The sequence below is a fragment of the Hoplias malabaricus genome, chromosome 3 (genome assembly GCF_029633855.1).
Source record: "Hoplias malabaricus isolate fHopMal1 chromosome 3, fHopMal1.hap1, whole genome shotgun sequence".
Lineage (NCBI taxonomy): Eukaryota > Metazoa > Chordata > Actinopteri > Characiformes > Erythrinidae > Hoplias > Hoplias malabaricus.
The window spans coordinates 19686947-19706846 of NC_089802.1; the positions used below are offsets into that span (position 1 = coordinate 19686947).

Below are 19900 nucleotides of genomic sequence, written 5' to 3' on the forward strand. Positions count from 1 at the left end.
CATGCTGGTTCATCTTATCTGGCCTGGGCTCTAACTGTGGCCCTGTGATGCTTATCTAAGGCCAGTTTTCTCCTCTCATGGTTCCTAAGCAGGAGCTTTATGAAGCTCAACATTGGACTGACCTCAGAGCAGTTAGCAACGTCACACTGAGAGTGAGGGGTTTGTGTAGGAGCATCTAAGACAGCTCCAGGGCAAGTGGATCCCACTGGTTCCACTATATAACTATGGATCCCACTATATAACGTTTTTCCATGTTCCAAATTGGAATACTCTCAACGTAAGAGAGTGTGCAGCCACAGAATACAGCCCATATAAAGAAAAAAACACGTGCATTTCAGATGCACTGGTATAATTCACAATTCACTGGTACAGGAGTACAGCTGTGTGAAGCTCCATAGAACAATCTCAATAGAAATGGTTTCACCAATAGAATATAATACTCTGGAAAAGCCACACATGTCTAAAGTCAGGTGTTGGCTGGTAGCAGTTGGCTAATGGCCTATGCAGCAATGAAACTATTCCCTAAAGGAACATTTCTTCAACATGCTTTTAAAAGTACGCAAATTTCAAGTCACCCCCAAAAAATAGTTGGTAACAAGTACTCTCTGCATCCATGTGACACAAAGTATTCTGCAGTAAAATAATGCTGACAAAACCTCTCAGAGATCATTTTAGATGCTGAGGGCTAAGGTCAAAATATTCTGACATTTTTTAATATTCTGACATTATTCTCAAAATATTCTAACTTCATTCTCTGAAGTTTCTGACTTTAAACTTAAACCTGTTGTAACATTTTCATGATAAAATTTGTGACTATGGTTTTTATTATTTTGTCAGCAACGTCATAATATGTATAATATATTATCCCCTGAAAAAGCCAGATGACACTTCAGGGTGCAATAAGGCTGCTCTAAAGTGATGGAACACCATCCAATAACAAGGCTTGTCCTTTGTGCTGGAGTGCAGTGTTTGGAATTGAAAAGTAATCACTCCATATTTGTACCTGTCCCTGATTTTGCTCTCGTAGCTGAATGCATTGAAATCCCCACAGCAATGTATAGTTATAAAAGTGATGCCTACAACTTGAGATGCCACAAAGAAAGCCTTTGCAAATAATTTCATGAATAAGAACTATTGCAGAATGGCACTGCATGCTTTGCATAAACTTTAAAACACTACATATTCCTCTCTTAAATTAATAGTATTAAAGGCACACACACTACACAGATAGCAGCAGTAGTTCAAAGAAAGTTGGCATTAATCAGAGTAATACAGTAAGTGCTGCCTCTCTGGCTCTATGTGTGATCAGAATGGAGACGGTGGAATGGGGTACGCTCAATTACAGTGACACACTAATCTTGTTGCGTTTCAACACCGTGTTAAGATTCATGAGAACGGTCCGTCTCTCCCTCTCCTTGATCCTCAGATCCCTCAAAGATAATAAATAACAAATCTAGGAGAGGAAAATTAGCATGAGAAAGTCCTTACATTTCAACTGATGCATAAAATATCTGCACTTACTCTAATGAGCTATGATAAAAAGTTGCCTTCTCATGTAGGAGAGAACGTCCTGATTGATGTTGCACATTAACGGGTGGCCTACGCCACCAAACATCAAAGTGTTTCCTATTGCTTTGTCCTCCATTTCTCTTTACTGTCTTTCCGCTAGCTGGCAAATACAACAGGAAAGATAAACCTGTTTGTGTTTTTTTCCAGGAGCTGGCTATCCACCTAGTTGCAAGACAAGTAGCTTAGAAGTCTGGGAGGTTTGTGGGGGGAAAAAAATCCCCAACATCTATTTGTGAATTATGGATGGTGCATTCAAAACCTGTGAAAGACATTTCTCAAAATTAGTCAAACATTATTAATGTATGAACTCCATTTCCATGTTAAACAGAGCATAAAATGTCTGCCCAACTGTGGCAATTCTTCCTTATACACTTCAAAAATGGTGGTTTGCAAACTACTTTATATTCAAAAGAATATAAGAAAGCGGGTCGCTGTAATGAAGAACCTCTCCAGTCAAGCCCATCAAAGCCAGAGTGGGAAAGTGGAATGAAATCGTGTGTCAGACCATTTCCTGAGAGATTGGTCATTGGTTTTGGACATGCACCCATCAGAAGTGGGCAGCAGGAGACTTTTAGCTGCTTAAATCAGAGATGAGCATAAAAGCTTTCTGCATGTAATATAAAAAAAGACTAGAATGAATATATGTCCGCTTCATGGCTGTTGTGTCATACCCTCTCCTATGCCCACGCTTATTGGCCTTTATAAGTAGCATGTTAAAGAGAGCTTGACTCGTAACTGGGCTATTTCCCCACATATCTCCTGTTCTCTCTCTCTGGCTTTGGCAATTTTAAGAGCTGTTCCACAGGCAGTTCAGCAAACTCCACCTCCAAAGCAGAATTACTGTAGAGCCTGGTGGACCTGAAATGAAAAACATTGATCAAGACCAAGGCTGGGCCACAAGAGACGATCCTTGAGGTTTACTGGTGCAAAGTATTATAAATTAAAACCTACACATGCTCTTTCATCGACAGAAAACTTAAACAAACACCATACATCAACAACCAAACAGGCTAGATTATATGGGCATATAAATGGCCTATTCCCTAAGTATCTATAAATCACACAAATATACAAACTCTTCTAGTGTCCCACATGACAAACACACACACACATATATATATATATATATATATATATATATAGATCATTCTCCCTTACAAATTGATGCAAGGTCAAGGAAAACATTCTGCTTCTCAAAGGGCCTGTCATGATCATTATTAATACCTTCGAACAGACCAACAGATGAACTACAGTCATAGCCTTTTTCCATCAATGTGGAAACACGAATAGTTTGTTCTTCAGTGCAAACCACAATGACGTCTGTGGGCACATCAATTTAAAGAAGCTCCAGAAAGAGTTCAGAGCCTCAAATGAACTGTTACGGTATAGTGGAGCTGGACAAGTCCAAAATTTGCAGTGTGTTATATAAATAAGTTAAAGGAAATAAAACAGAAGGTGCTCCATTTGTGTGTTTTCTGGGGCTGTGTTTTATGTGACATGAGATGCGTTGGCTGCTTTTCTTTGCTGGTCACAAGCTCAGCAGAACGGCCCTGAACTCAGCACAGTGTACATATATATCATATACAACTCTGATTTGAACTTGTTTTAAACAGTGGACACACCATGACTCTGTCCTGACTCTCTGTTTATCTCTGTCCTGACTATCTGACTATCTGTTGGAATCAATTAACCCTGAAACTTCCCAAAGCACAATTAGTGTTAATACCAGGAATTGTTTTTAATGTTATGGCTGCACTGTATGTACTGAGAATGATCACAGATCTTATGAACACTAACAGAAGCTCTATGTTCTTACTGATGCTCAGGGGTGAGGAAGTTGTGTTTGTTTGACTTGAGCTCTGTCTGTCGTCAGAGATAAGTCATGACTGGACATGCCCTGATCAGACTGCTACTTTAAAATTGTGTTTATATAAGACAAAATATATATGAATTAAAATTCATAAGGAAAATAATTTTTAGAAAATTAAAAAAAAAAAAATCGAATAGACAATCTAATATGATACTTTCAGGTGTCAGAGTGGAGTAACAGCTCCAGGGTCCTGGGGTTGTAGTTTCAAACCCCACTTTTGGTGACTGTCTATGAGGAATGTGGTGTGTTCTCCCTGTGTCTGTGTGGGTTTCCTCCCACAGACCAAAAACACACACTAGTCCTCCCACAGACCAAAAACAGCACCGTCTGTTAACTATGTCTTTATTGTAAAACCCAGTTTCAGAGGCCTGCGTGCTCTTAGAGCTGGCGATGGGAGGAGAGAGAGGCAGAGTTAGGTGGATATTGAAAGTGACTTCACTAGCATTTTCCTCTCGGGCTGGGAGACAGGGCTTCAGGCACACAGGGGGGTATTGAGTGAGACAGCTGGACCAGAGGAGCAGGAGGATGACTGGGCTGACATTTAGAGACTTTGCTGTTTATGGACGCAGTGGGAGGCATTTCCTGTTTGTTGTCGCACTAATGAATTTGCTGGTAAGGATTCTGACAGTCCAGGCAAGTCACCTGCCCACGGATCTTAATCACCAGCTCCCGTCTCATCTCTGTCCGACGCACACATACGCACATCTGTCTGAGATCTGCCGAGAGCTGGCTGATGGAAATAGCACCCTCCTAGCTCCATGAGAACGGGAAAAAATACATCCCGTAGGAAGGAGGAAGAGTAATTACTAAATTGATGCTAATAATCTCCTGTTCTCTGTGTTCACACCGGAGCTGCGATGTCATCAGAAAGTGCACGGTCTGAAGAGGAAAATTACCAAATCTATTTGCTAGGCTCAAAAATAAATAAATAAAAGTAAATAAAATAAAACCGCTGCTTTGGCCTAGCAAATAGCCATAAATATCCAAACGCTGGCAGGTAATCCAGCGCAAATCTACTCCCCTTGAATAAAAACATGCTCACTGAGTGGCAGCAGATTCCGTTGAGATGCCAGTGAGTCACTCAGTGTTTTGCTTGTGAAATTGAAGGCGCTTCATATTTCCATACGATAATAAACTGCAATCAGGAAGGACCGGGCTCTCCGTCCTCCTCGGCGCATAGAAGCAAGGAGGCAAGTGCTAATGCCTTTCCAACCATACATAAATCACTTAAGTCCATCAAATATCTTGGGCTACCAGTTATGCTGCATGTCAACCACATCCATCAACTTAAAACATGTAATCAAATGCTGCCCGCCGCTATTGGAAACAATCAAGAAAGTAACTGAATCCAAGCCTGAGGGAACTGTGCGCACACTCAGCTTAAGAGTGCAACTCCAAGGCAGCTCTAGACACAAGGCCCAATCCTTCATAAAGTAAAGTAATAATGGATATCTATAGAGATCTAAGCACATTTACATGTTTAATGGAAGCGAAAGGCAGCAGCAGACTTTTACTGGAGAATTTCCTAAAAAGCAAATATTCCAACTTTCAATCAGAGCCTAGTGGCGCGACTCTGGCTTCCCGGCTTGGAGAGAATAAAATAAAGAGGCTGATGCGACACATTTTATCGATGGTGGCGGAGGTTGGTTTTCATTACAGGAACGGATATTTCAGGAGATTGCATTACGTCGAGGTGCGAGGAGAAAAGAAGCAGAGACGGAGGCCTGCGTGGATGTTTACGGCTGGCAAAACGTGCCGCTTCGCTTCTCTGAGAGAAAGTGAAATTAGGAAGCGCTAGAGCGCATAGAACAGATGGCCACTCCCCATTAAATTCTACCAGTCTGTGCACAGCTTAGGGGATTTCTGTTCAGTACTGACTGTCTACAGCTGCATCTCCTGCACCACTCTTTAAGGGCAGCACAAGTCAAACAGGGATTTGCCATGAGCCGGGCCTCTGAACTCCCAACCCCTGCTCAATTCCCGCTGCAACAGCATGAACCAATAAGAGCAGTTTGTTTTTGATATATATATATATATATATTTTTATTATTTCTTTTATGAAGGCTCTATTGAAAGGAGGGATGTGAACAGTGGAATGCTGATAAGAGTAAGTGAAAAGAACTTGACGTTTTTCTTCAGGGAGCTGCTCTATATTCACAAAGAGCAAAAGCAAAGGTCAGAGCAACCACAGTCCGACAAACCAATCATATATGCTCCCTCCTGTCCATCCCTCACCACGCTACAGCCGAGCAGCTACGATAGACTCCTCTGAGCAGCCGACTGATGGCTGAACGAAACATGAATTACAATGATACAGTTCAACATGCAGTGCTGACTGACCTATGTGTGCTCCACCTGCAATCACATCCTCTCATAGCAGATGGTTTTGGACAGTTTGACAGCAACATTCACAAAATTTTACATAACTTGAAATGACTCATACATATTAAGAGAAGGAACTTAAAGGAACATTAGGTAAAACTGTGTGTTCATGCTTCTGGGTTCCCGCCACAGTCTCTTCTTTTCGCTGGCCCCTACTTTTACAGCAAAATCAAAGGAGGGAGGGGGGATTTCCTACCCTCATTCAAAAGATACACAATGCAGTGTCTGCAGTGCTGAGCCTGGAGTGGCAAAAACAGAGGCTCTTTTCTCCCTATTACAGGTCAGTGAGGCATCACAATAATTTTGAAGTTGTAATTTTAAGTTTAAAATGCTACCTAGTAGACGCTAGAATGTAATTGATTCACCATTTAAGGTGAAACTGAACATTAATTAGCTACCTAAAGAGACTTCAGCATACTATTTGTGCTGTTACCTGCTACTAACTAAGATAATACAACTGTTATCATAGTTTATAGAAGGAAACACATTTGTGGCTTTATCTCCCAATGTAACCTGAGACCCCTTACACCTAGGCAAAACAGAGGAGTAGGGCTAATGCATGTGGGATTCACCCTAATTCTCAAAATTGTTATAAGAGGAGAAACAAAAAGGCCAATATTCATTTTATAATGTAGTAAACGCTCAGAGTTTTGGTTGCCTTGCTCGCTGTTTTAAAAGATAAATTAACACAATCAATACACCCGGTGAAAGAGACTGGGCTCAAGAGAGCCTTGAAGATTAGTCTTGTAAAGTGAGACTGGTGTGGCTCTGTGGCGCTGTGAGCTGCAGGGCAGCTGTTAAAGTAACTAAACAACTAATGCTGTAAGATTATTAACTGAAAGTGAACCATATTGCTGTTTCCATGTTTAATATCCACTGGGGTTATAAATATGATGCTAATACGTGGTAAAACATATTTGTTTTAAAGTTAAACTGGTCATCAAAGTGTTCACCACCTCATTTGTACAACAGTGTTTCTCCACCTACCATTTTCTGGCTGTGGGGGTCCTTTCACATGTTTCACAAATGTTAATGTCCAAACACAGCATAAGTCGTTCATGAGACACCCTGATGTGATACACTTTGCCTGTTCTCTGGTTGGAGAATTTATGTTCCGGAAATTCAGAAAGCTATAACTGCTTCCAGCACGTCACCAACCATCCCTCACCCACCACAGTCAGATTCCCATGCAGCTAAACACACATTTTAACAAGATATGTCGGTCAGGCCAGAATGTCAAAAGCCTCTATTTGGCTTGCCCACTAGGTGGCCCAGCAAAAAACGGAATAGTATGTTACAATTTGAAAACAGGCTCAAAACGATTTTTGGCAATGCTCTGTAAAGGATGTCCAAACAAGCTATAGTGTCTGATACTAATTATGTAAAGCTGCTTTGTGACAACGTCAGTTGTAAAAAGCACTATATAAATGAATTTGATTTGATTTACTTGCTACAGTCTATGTATAAAAGTATCAGGAAAGACCACTTAATCACTGAATTCAGGTGTTTCATTCAGTCCCATTGCCACAGTTGTTAGACATCAAACACATATTCATGCAGTCTGGCTTAATATGCATTCATGAAAGTATAGGTTCTAGTCTTGTTTTTTTTGTTTTTTTTTCCTGTGTCATGGCCCTAAAACTCTGTCATAGTAATGGTGTGTGAAATGTCTTCCATCCTAAATATTTTAATATCAATTGTGATGAGTATTGAAAAGTGGAAGCCTTTAGGAACCACAACAACTCAGCTACAAAGTAGCAGACCATGTAAAGTTACATAACACAGTCACCGAGTACTGAAGTCTCTAATCTGTTGTTATAGCTGCAAAGTGGAACCAACTATTATTACTAAATATTATTGCCTGTGGATTTAGAATGGTAGATCATAAAAGCTCCTGTAGGTATAATGGGTGGAATTTAGTATATATATAGTATTTTAGGACTTTAGTTTCAAAGATTGTAATTGTGAGGATGGAGCATAAATGGGTTAATCTCATACACTCCTTTACTTATAGAATGTTTATGAAATAATAATTATAATTTCACAGGTTTTCATCTAAATCTCTAGTACCTGCATTCCAGGTTATTTTTCTGAGGTCTGAGCATATTCCATTATAGTTCTTAGCATGACTTCACAACGCAGAGGGGAAGAATGCTTGGGGACTGAAAGCACTCAAAAGTTTATACAAGGTCTTATAAAAGTGCACTGCTTCTTGGGTCAAGCAGGCATGAGTAAACTTATTTTGATGGAAAACAGAGTGTGCACTGTGATCAGCCAGATGTGAAGCGTGCAGCTGGCAAGACACTTCTTACCATGCCCTTCTTCTGACATCGTCAGCATTGCTCCCAGGAGCAACAAACAATAAAGTAAAGTCTCTCGCTGTAATTAGGCCCCTGAACAGAAGCTTAATTATTTAATACCAGGTTCCCTCAAATAAATTAATTAATAATGGACACAGAGCAAGCATTAAAGTAGATTGCAGATTTACATCCTATGCTGCCCTCGTCCTCAAGGAAAGCTGGAAGAACCTGAAAAAATCTTTCTTGCATCAGAAGGATCATCAGTGAATAGTGACAGAGACGAAACATCTCAAGCCCTCGCAAAATAAGTTTGTAATTGATAGGTTTACATTGCTTTTGATCTAGTCTGGTCTACACTCGAAGGATGGACGTAACAATGTGTCGGAGAGACAAGGAGACTAGGCAGGATGACATGGTGTTGCCTAAAGTTGATGAAAGTGAAAAGACAGAACAACTGAAAGGAAGAGGTGGAAAACGGAGAGGAGACAGATTTAATAAGATAGATGTCACTCTACAACAGGTCCATTACCTAGAAAAGGAAACAGACACAAAAGAAGAAAAACCCCAACATTCAACATGGACTAAGCATTTTAGGACGGGTTAGACAACACTGGTAACTGAGATTAATTGGATTGTTGGAAGTAACTCTCACTATAGCGCACTGTTGTGCTCTGTCTTTAGCCATTAAACTTGTCCACCCCATTGTAAACAAGTAACTTAAGGGCGCACTGCTAACATTAGCATTAGCGAACCTATCCGATTGCATTTCCCAAGTATGGCTGAATCAAAAAAGACCTAGACTGGCTCCTGCAGTGTATAGAACTGAAGTGTGGGCTTACTTTTGATTCCACAACAAAGAAGGCAATACAAGTCATATATATGTTAAATTTTATAAGTTTTTTTTCTTTTTTTTTGCATTTTCATTTTTATAAGAATCCTGAAATCGCATTATCGATTGCATTATATTTTATTAACTACCTGAGATTGAGAAAACAAAAATGGTTTTACATACTACAGCAAAATGTGAACCTTTAAAGCAATATCCAAAATAAGCCCACACTCTGTACATGTCTCTTTAAATCAGGGGGATCTGCATGTGCCTTCATCACAGTCCCTGTAACATCCAACATTATGGCACTACTTTTTCTGCAGTCTGAACAAATTAACAGTTGCATATATTGATTATTCATTCATTCATTGTCTGAAACCGCTTATCCAATTCAGGGTCGCGGTGGGTCCAGTGCTTACCCGGAAGCACTGAGCGCAAGGCGGGAACAAACCCTGGAGGGCAACACACACTCACACATTCACTGACACACTCACACCTACGGACACTTTTGAGTCACCAATCCACCTACCAACGTGTGTTTTTGGACAGAGGGAGGAAACCGGAGCACCCAGAGGAAACCCACATGGACACGGGGAGAACACACCTCACAGACAGTCACCCGTAGAGGGACTATAACCCTCAACCTCAAGGTCCCTGGAGCTGTGTGACTGCGACTACGACCTGCTGCCTCACCGTATATTTATTAAAACAAAATAAATTAAAGAATCCTGCAAACACTTTTTAAAGTAAACAAATAAAAATATTTATATAAAAGTGTTGCACATGAAGATCCCACTGTTCTGTTCCTAAAAATTGCAATATACCTCCTTGCTTACAATATGGCAATATATTGAATGATAACCCTGTATCGGGATATGTACCATATCGTCAGGTTCTTGCCAATACACAGCCCTACTTCTAAGCTTTGAGTAACAAAGCTTTGGAGGTGTTTAAATGCATCCCTGCAGAATTCAGTGAAAACAATGGTAAGTAGCAATTTGTCAAAGAGTCTAGAAGACTCTAAAGCAGGATGACAGGGTGCTGCCTTATGTCAAAGAAGGAGAAAGGCAGGGTGAGTGAGAAGAAGGAGACGGATTTAATAAGATAGATGCCATTCTACCACAGGTCCACTTGTGTTAACAAGAGGAATGGCATCCCAACCCCTCCTGACTGTTTTGGTTTTGATTGCGATTGATTGTGGCAGCAGTGGTGCAGGGAGGATCATGAAAATACTGCCGGAGATGCGTATGCTGCTGTCAAGGTGTGATGGGAGATAGCCCAGCTGTTTCTGCACACTGATCCATTAAGAACATGAGCTTAACAACAAAAGTTCAAAATTTCAAATGTCACTAAGCACACAAAGTGGAGATGGCACAATATCCTTTTCCTTGTATTGATTTGGATTTCTAAACCTCGATTACTGGCAGATAACAAGCTGATCTTTTTCTATCTTTAAATTAATAATTTTTTATTCAAGCTATTCATTAAAGATGAGCATCTAAATGCAGGTTATACAAATCCCTCACACACTTTACTAACCCACTGGAAAAAGTGTATATTAAAGGAAACCACATCAAACAGTGTAAATACAAATGTGGTCTATAGGCTGTTTTCAGTCTTATGATTCTGACAATGTCCAGATGGAGGGCAGGAGGTGAAAACATAATGGAGGAGACGTAGGGTGATGAGGCTGTATTGTGATAATTTAGACAATATTATATTATTAATGTACAAATCTAAAATCACAGTATGTATTGGGTCACACAGCTCCAGCGACATTAAAGTTGTGGGTTCAACTCGTGCTCTGGGTGACTGACTGTGAGGAGTTTGGTGTGTTCTCCCTGTGTCCGCGTAAGTTTCCTCCGGGTGCTCCGGTTTCCTTCCACGGTCCAAAAACACACGTTGGTAGGTGGATTGGCTACTTAAAAGTGTCCATAGGTGTGAGTGTCTGTGTGTCGCACTGTGAAGAACTGGCGCGCCCTCCAGGGTGTGTTCCTGCCATGTGCCCAGTGATTCCGGGTAGGCACAGGACCCACCGCGACCCTGAAATGGATTAGCGGTTACAGACAATGAATGAATGAAAGAATGAATGAATGAATGAACAATATGTATTCTAAATGTTTATGCTATGAACTGAATTTAACTATTTAACTGAAACTGTAATTTTAGTTGTTACTGTGACAGTACAGGGGGTCCTTGACTTACGACATTGATCCATTCCTACGTCGCGTCGTAAACAGATTTTCGGTGTAAGTCGGAACATATGTACACACTGTAGGTAAATAACATACTGTAAGCACTTATCCTATCCTAACACCTATCCCCCTCGGTCCCAAGCCGCGTAACCGCGTATTCCTCCGCCGCGCACACCAACCACGAAGTTCGCGTTACGATGTTTACGACGCAAAACCACTTAAGTCGAAACAAGGCTTTATACAATAAATGGGAGATGTGTCGTCACCACGAAACATCGTAACTCGGGACTGACGTAACCCGAGGACCTCCTGTATAAGAAGTCTTCTTCTCCAGATGCCCTTTTACTCAAGAAAAAAAGTAGTGAGACAAACAATTTGTTTGTAAGCAGTTAGGTCAACCTCTGTACCAAGGGGCTCCGCGATGACGGCCGCGTGGTTCTCTTTTTTTTTTTTGCCTCTTAACATTGTTAATGTTATATTTGTTTGCTTAATATAACATTAGGTTTAAAGTTATTCACCAATGGACACCATAGCACACAGAGAACTGAGCAAAATACAATACCTGCTCCTCACAGACTGCACAATCAAGTTAGTTTTCCATTTCCACCTTAAATGGTGTGACATGAAAATACTGGCACTTGCTGCACCATTTAAGGTGGAATGGGAAAAATGGCGAATAATTCAGCTTCATACTGTTGAAAGAAGCGAATGTTGTGTTTTACACAGTTCTGTTGGAGCTGTGGCTGTGTGCTGGTGATAGATTTAAACCAACATCTAAACACTAAATTCAAAGAAGAAACTTCTAAAGCTACCTCAGTCTTCTCGTGACCGCAGGCGCCGACTCATAAGCTGTTGGCGTTGCTGTTTTCAGTCAAATTCTTGCATTTACTTACTCATTAACAACTTTTGATATTGATGCAAGCTCCTTATGGTTTATCATTTGAAGTTATTTTAAATGGCTGTAAACATCACAAACCACATTCTTTATGAGAACACGGTAAGGTTCCCTGTGTATAACATCACTCCCTGCCCTCCATCTGCAATTCACACAGTGATATGATGTCATTTGCAAACAGTCTATATCAGGGCTCTGATATTCAGTCCAGCATCTTTTAGTCTGTGTTCTCAACTGGACTGGGGCCATCTCTACAATGAGGATAAGATATACAGCACTGTGCAGAAGTCAGAGATTGCCTTTCTATGACTTAATTTCCATTCAAATGGGTTTTTGAGGGGATTACCTGAATTGCTTGGAAGTGTTGAATTTTGGACAACTATCCCTGCAGAGAGTTAAGAACATCTATAAAGGATAAAAAATGTACACATTACATAATGAAATACAAACATTAATTGCTGCACCTTCTGCTCAAATACATGTATCTTTATATTTTTCTGACATTACAAATTATTAACCTGTAGTTTTAAGAGATGTTGTATTAACTGAAATTACTGCAATTTATCTCACTTACATCACCCATAATGTCTCCCCTTACTAATGTTCATTGTTATTGTCTTACAATATTGTTCCTTGTATTGTGTGGTTGCACATGTCTTGCGATGTGGCACATGTTTGCACTCGTGCAGTTTAGTCCTGTGGAAGTTGTCTTATGTAGCACCTTGGTTCTGGAGAAACATTTTTCCATTTTACTCTGCTCTGCACACACTGTATATGAAATGACAGTAAAATCCACTTGGTCTCTGATTTTTGCACAATCCTATAACAACTTAAAACAGTCCTATCATGCAATATGTCATGGCAAAATCTTTTACAGGACTGTACCTAATGTATTACAGTTTCCCTGTAATCCTGAATCTAGCATTTTGTGTTCTGATGAAATATCTTCACTAATATTGTAATATTTACTGTAATATAAAGGCATGCAAACACAGCCATTTCAATTACCAAGACCCTGTATGATGTTTTCTAGTTCATTTTCAAAAACTGGTTACTTCAAAAAGCAAGCCATAGTGTCTTTGTCCTCTAATATTGCACATTATAATCAGTCAACAGTGAGTGAGACAATCACACTCCGTAAAAAGGAACAGATTCAGAGCGTATTTTGAGCCAAAGCTGTACTGGCAGTTTCACTCACTCCTTCAGTAGAAAGGAAGTGATTGGGCTCATGTTTTCAAGCAGGCAGCCTAAAAACCGTTCAACCTGAAGATGCACCAATACCTGCACTACTCATATTGCATGAAGCAGTGATAAAAATAGCAAGCGCTTCCGCCGTGGCTGCACACGGGTGAACAGGCCGTGCAGAAAAGGGCACTGAAGATACAAAAACAAAAACAAGCCACCCAGGTGGGGGAGTGGGGGGAGGTAAACACACAAATGCACACACACAATATAAATATAAATATAAATATAATATAAATGAATTTCAGGCCAGTGCTTTGTAGTTGGGAAAATGAAATGCAGACAGAGGACAGAGGAACAGCATCTAATGGAGACTGACTCACTGGTTGCTGCTCACGACTCCCCCCCCCCCCCCCCCCCCCCCCACCCCCCAAGCCCTTTAGTCCAGAAGGATGCTTGATCTATGGCGCTTTATTGGGAGGGAACCTCTTGATTTACGTGGCCACCTCACACTGCTGGGAGGAGCTCAGTTCCTCTATTGCTCTTTATGACAAAGCAATGCCTGGCAAAGCTCAGAAGCGACTCCCTGCAGCCACAAAACATCAATGGCATGTTTATTATTCTGTGCAGTTAAACTCAATCAAGTATCACCATTTTATTGGTTTGCTTATCCATCTAATAGATCTTCTGCTCTATTTTTCACCTTGCCTTTCTACTCTTCTATGGGTGGAAACCCCTATATAGTTGTGCATGTGAGTTTGACCACCCCTGGGTACATAATGCAAATATGTTTTTTTTGTTGTTGTTGTTGTTGCTGATTTTCAGCAAAACAAGGATGCAGTGCCCTTGTGGAGCATTTTGGAGAACACGAGTGAGTGTGAGTGGGTGAATCACGTGTACATATACTACTCTGAGAAAATATTTTAACGGACATGCAGAATTCTGTGAAATGAAATTCCACAGCAATATTTCACATTAAATCACCTGTTTTCCTTAGAAAATCAATGACTGCAACACCATTTAACCAGGGGTGCTCAAACTGTTGCTTCCTTATAACTGTATTTTACAAAGGACTCACTGTTGTAAAGCCAATAAAGAGCACAAGCCACGTTAATTAGCACTTCACAAGTGTTCATTTATGAGTGGGAAGTGGAACCAAGCAGGCCATGTGTGGGGGTGAGAGAGGAGATAGGTCACTGATTTGGGACCCTACTGAAGAAGCCTCAGTGTGTTGTGTACATATTAAAATCTCAACGGTAATGAAGTCCAGCATTACAGGATTACAAGTTTTACAGTCCAGCTTCAGACAGCAGAGCACAATGGAACAGCTCATTGGGTGAAAACAATCTTGGCATTAGTATATTCTTCTTACCTGGTTCAATCAAAAGTAGCATATACTAGATTTATAGTAAAACAGCTGGAATCTGGCTGCACAATATACTGTTATTAATTATTCATCATGCTGATATTTGACCTTCAGATACCAATCTCACAAAAAGCCACAATGTGCAAATGAGACCTCCAATCAAGCACAATGATGATTTTGAGTCTCTCCAATCATGGTTCTGGACTCGCATTTATGTAAGAGTGCAAAAGCAGAGCAAACAAACACAAAGAGTGTAGAGGATTAAAAGCACTGGTTAAATCTAGTCAATGTGAGAACAAAGAAGAAAGGGAACTATGAGAAAAAAACCACTTCTTGCTCCTCACTCCTGAGCTCTCACACTGAACTGATCTGTGGCTCATTCCCATTTAAAGGAACAGCGCCATTTAGACAGGGGGAGAGAAGTGCTGTGATGTTGGATCCTTGTGGTGTTCAGACCAAAGTATCTCACGCATGTTTTAATAAGACCCCAGGGAACTGAGCTAACTTGTGGAAAATAATATCAAAGTAATCAACCAAAAGTTTGTTATTTTTGTTATTTGTTATAATTCATATTACAATACTAGTAACTAGTGACCAAATGCAAGCTTTTATTTTATAAAAATGTATATAATGGTAAGAAAAATACTTTTTATGTACTTAGCATTTAGCACTGCACCGTCTTCAAAGCAAACAGTTTAATCCAATTAACAACAGAATGAAGGCAAACTCATGTAAATACACTTTTAACATAACTGATGTATTTTGTTACGTCTCTAAAGGAACACTAAGTAAGATTTGCTATTTTTGCTTCATACATTTTTTACAGCACTATCCTGAAATCAAGTATCAAGTTAGATAATGCAATGCTGAGCACAGAGTAGCAACGACAGAGGCTCTATTCTCCTATTACAGGTCACTGAAGCATCACTATTATTTTGAATCTGTCATTTAGATAAGAATGCTACCTAGTGTTCCTTTAAAATGGATTTTGAAGACTTTAGAACAATGTTTTATATGCAGTAATTATGCTGGATCACACCCAATAGCACTGCAACACATTCAGAGTCACTCAATTATTGAACTGTGTTTTGGGCTCTGGAAACTTGAGCCCAAATATCTCAGTGTTTTTATACAGTGAATCTGGCCTAGCTAGGCAATGTCGATATCATTAAGTAGAAAGAGAGTGCAGCTCTACCTTTCACATGGCCTCTCCCCAGAGTCACAAATCCAGATGAGATGAAGTTGTGAAGGTCGTGCCCTCCTCCGCGGCTACTCTCCTTTGAATAGTGTCCACCTGAAACAAGTTAGTCAGCGGTGAGACCAGAGCACACATGAGAACCGCACACATACACATCCAAGCAGACTCTCCCTTGGAGGTAAAACGCATGAAAAGCAAAATTCCCACCACATCTCCAGAGAGTTATGACTTTCCATAATGCAGAGCTAAAGTCACCTTGCTTGTGCAATATGCACTGCTCATGATAGAGTGAATAGGATCTTATTTTGAGGTGTTATTTGTGCTCTTGACATTGTAATTACCAGAGAAATACACCGGAGTTTGCTGCTATATCTGATATCCTGACGATAACCTTGGATGCCATTTGGAAACTTAAGTTGACAGTAAACCCCACTGCATGCATCAGATTTACAATGGGATGGCAATTACTGATACAGCGCCTCGCAAAATAAGATAAGACGAACTTGGTTGAAAACACTCAGTTACACCGTAGAGGATCTGGGCACAACGGGCATGGCTACACGTCAGGTCAATAATAAATCCACCTTCTACTCCGAATTATGAGACGCACATTCATGTTTCCAGAGCTAAGAAGGAGGCATGAAATTGCGCAAAGCAGAAATGGAGAAATGAAAGGTGGAACCTCGGGGACTGGCCTGGTAATAGGCTACATACAGAAGCTGTGGGAGCCCTGCTGGAGCTTCACAAAGTAAAAGAAGCTCACCCGTTCCAGTCTTTAAATAATGCTTTTTTTTTTATTTTTTTATTTATTTATTTTTTTGCTTTGGGTCCCTAGTAACAGTGGCACAAACAGAAGCAACACAAACATACACAGCTCGAGCGGCTGTGTCTCGCTGGCTTTAACACAGTCCTATTAATCAAATAAACAAGCGTGTGGCAGAGGGGCTCTGAATTGGACATAACCCACCCAATCCACAGAGAAGGGGAATGCTGCAGACCAGAGACCATGAGTTGAGGGGGACAGGTTCCTTGGGGAAGAGCTTATCAATCATTTGCTGAATGAGCCAATTAAAAACTGCTCTTGGCCATCAACTTGCATTGGCCAATCACAGGATAGAGTAAGTCTTTTATAACATCTCTGCTTAAGTGTTAAGTGTTCTGTTAATGTGAGCTATAACAACACAGAATGAGAGTTTAACAAAATACATTACAGCATTTTGTACCATCAAGCTTTTTGTGAAGAGAACTATACTCTCCTTAAACCTTAAAATTTACATCTGGGGAAGGGCTGGACGATACAGCCAAAATTTATATCATGACAAATTCCATTCTAATATCAATATGAACAATACAAAAGCCCATGAAAAGCTGTCAAGAACAAATTAAAAACATGACACCAGATGCCCTAAATAATGTATATTGAAATACTGAAAATGGGTTAAAAAACATCATATTATTCATTGCCTGTAACCGTTTATCCAGTTCAGGGTCATGGTGGGTCTGGAGCCTACCTGGAAACACTGGGTGCAAGGCAGGAACAAACCCTGGAGGGGGCGCCAGTCCTTCACAGGGCGACACACACACACACCTACGGACACTTTTGAGTCACCAATCCACCTACCAACGTGTGTTTTTGGACCGTGGGAGGAAACCGGAGCACCCGGAGGAAATCCACATGGACATAGGGAGAACACACCAAACTCCTCGCAGACAGTCACCTGGAGCGGGACTTGAACCCACAACCTCCAGGTCCCTGGAGCTGTGTGACTGCGCCACCATGCCACCAACATCATATCACTGTTATTGAAACATTTTACATTAAGATATATATTTATATTGAATCATTGAGCCTTATTGTGGAGTTTCTTAATTGAACATCTACATGGAGTTCCACAAGCCAGACAATTACACAGAGGTGGGGAAATGAGACACTGCCATGAAATTTGTGATCTTCATTAAATGCCCTAACAAAGGCATAGTGAACATGAACAAGTCTTCTAAACAGTACTGGGCTTGATATGTGACGGGACCAAAGCCGTTTTCAACCATCACCTAAAATTTCCTAATGCTCTGCCCACATCAGCCGCCATAAACCTAGCCCAAAAGACACAAACACACAATGCAACTAATAAACCCAACTGGGTGATACAAGAAATAATTGACAGCATCTCTGCCTATTCACTCGCCCATTGGTTCTTGGACTGCAGACACACATACTTGGAGACACTTGAATACATCCGACCACAGGCCTCCGACACGTCACTGCGGCAAATGACAGGAGTTCAAAGCAGAGAGCATGATCTTGCTAAGCCTCCATTATGATGCCCCCAACATTTGACTATGTGGCTAAATTTATCTAGCTGCTCTACTGGCCTCCCGCAGGAGTTACGAGAGCAAGTTCAACCTTCAGTCTCACCACAAGGACAAGAATTTCAAATGTGTTTTAAACGATAACGACTCCAGGGACCGAGTGTGCGATGCAGGTGTGTCTAGGAGCAGTCGCCGGTCTCACACACTCAGCATTAACGCCCTCCTCTCTGGATGTGGGGGGAGACTTTACAGACCCGCCAGGGAAAATCCCCATTATTTTGAAGACATTATAGCCTGAGCAATTTTACCAGTAATTGATGAGGGGAGAAAGGGAGGGAAAAAAAGCTACACAGAGGCAGAAATGAAAAAATTAAAAATAAATAAAGAGAACTGCGTAGCACGCATATCATTATGAAATTGCCCACTGGCATTCCACATGTTAATTAAACTAATTAAATCATAGCTTAATAAGCCAGGCAAATTTTATGCATGCTGTATTGAAGCAATATCTGTGAAAAACACACAGGCGTGTGTGCGCGCACAGACCTGCTATCACACTGACATGGTCCTAGGGCCATACAATAAAATTGTTTTAAGTGAGAGGTTTTATTAATGCTGTGTTGTTCTTTGTCAGTTCATTTGCTAATCAATTCATTAGCGAATTAGACTATATTAATTAGTCATTTTTGCTCTGTGGCAAGGACATTGTTGATGAAAGCACTGCATCATATGGATGCACTGAAAAACAAGAACCCAGCTAAAGGAATGCTAGTACACTACAATACATCGTTTAAGCTCTCTCTATCTGAAGAGAGACATATGCCTCTGTATGCGAGTCTCAAGAGTGAACCGAAAAAATCTACAGTATAATCTTGGATGGGCTCTCAATGTCTTCAAACATAAGCTCTCCCCAGGCATCTATTTACATTACTGGGTTGTACACTGGCATAATTTCAAGTCATTCAAATACACTGGGTTTTACACTGAAGAAAGTCTTATTTTATGGAAATGGGGTGGCCAATCTTTTGTCATGTATAGCTATATCTGCTGCTGCTGATACATAAACATATATAAAACTCAGAAAACCCAGCAACTAATGGATTACAAAGAGATGTAACATTTATTTGAATAGGGGTTTGAGGCAGTAATATGAATAAAACACAGACAATGCACAGTACGAACCCAGTGTCACTGAAGTAGAAATATATGTCATCAAATATTGGTTGACTCTGTCCAATGCCAATATATTCGTCCTGAACAGTGTTCTATTAGCTCTGTTCCTAATGCAGACAGAAAGGGGGCATGCAGGCATTTTCTTCCAGCAGAAATGAGCATGAGCCATTGTGAGTGAGTATATTTACTGTCCACAATGGACTGCAAGCTAATCAATACAGCATACGGAATGTAATTTATACAGCCAATCAGTAGTCTATATTTTGGAACAGGCTTACTGCCTCATGAATAATAAGACAGATTACTTACGTACTGATATTTAATATTCAATTTCAATATTTCGTATTTACAGTAGGTCTATTATTTGGGAGAAAGATCCGATTCAGATTTTCTAACTGATGTTGTGACTGTGATATAAACTGTGATCATCTAGCATAAAATAAGGCCGAAAGGATCTGCATATACATTGCTTTAAGTATGAGGATTGAATGCTGCCAGTTAGTTGTCATTTTGTATCAGAGCACATGAGTTTTTGACTGCAACTGATTGGTCAAGCTTGTCTACAGACAGTTCTCAAGCTCTGTGTTGAATATCCAGCTAAAAATGTGTTAAAACTGACATGATTATACCC

General features: G+C 40.4%; 1 protein-coding gene across 1 annotated transcript in view; it reads right to left on the reverse strand.

Moving 5' to 3' along the window:
* Positions 1 to 19900, reverse strand: part of shisa6 (shisa family member 6) — a 98226-nt gene that overhangs the window by 68021 nt on the left and 10305 nt on the right. Inside the window, exon 4 of the mRNA XM_066666588.1 lies at positions 15784 to 15882. Within this exon, the coding sequence (XP_066522685.1) occupies positions 15784 to 15882 (99 nt within the window). The remainder of the gene's footprint in view (positions 1 to 15783; positions 15883 to 19900) is intronic.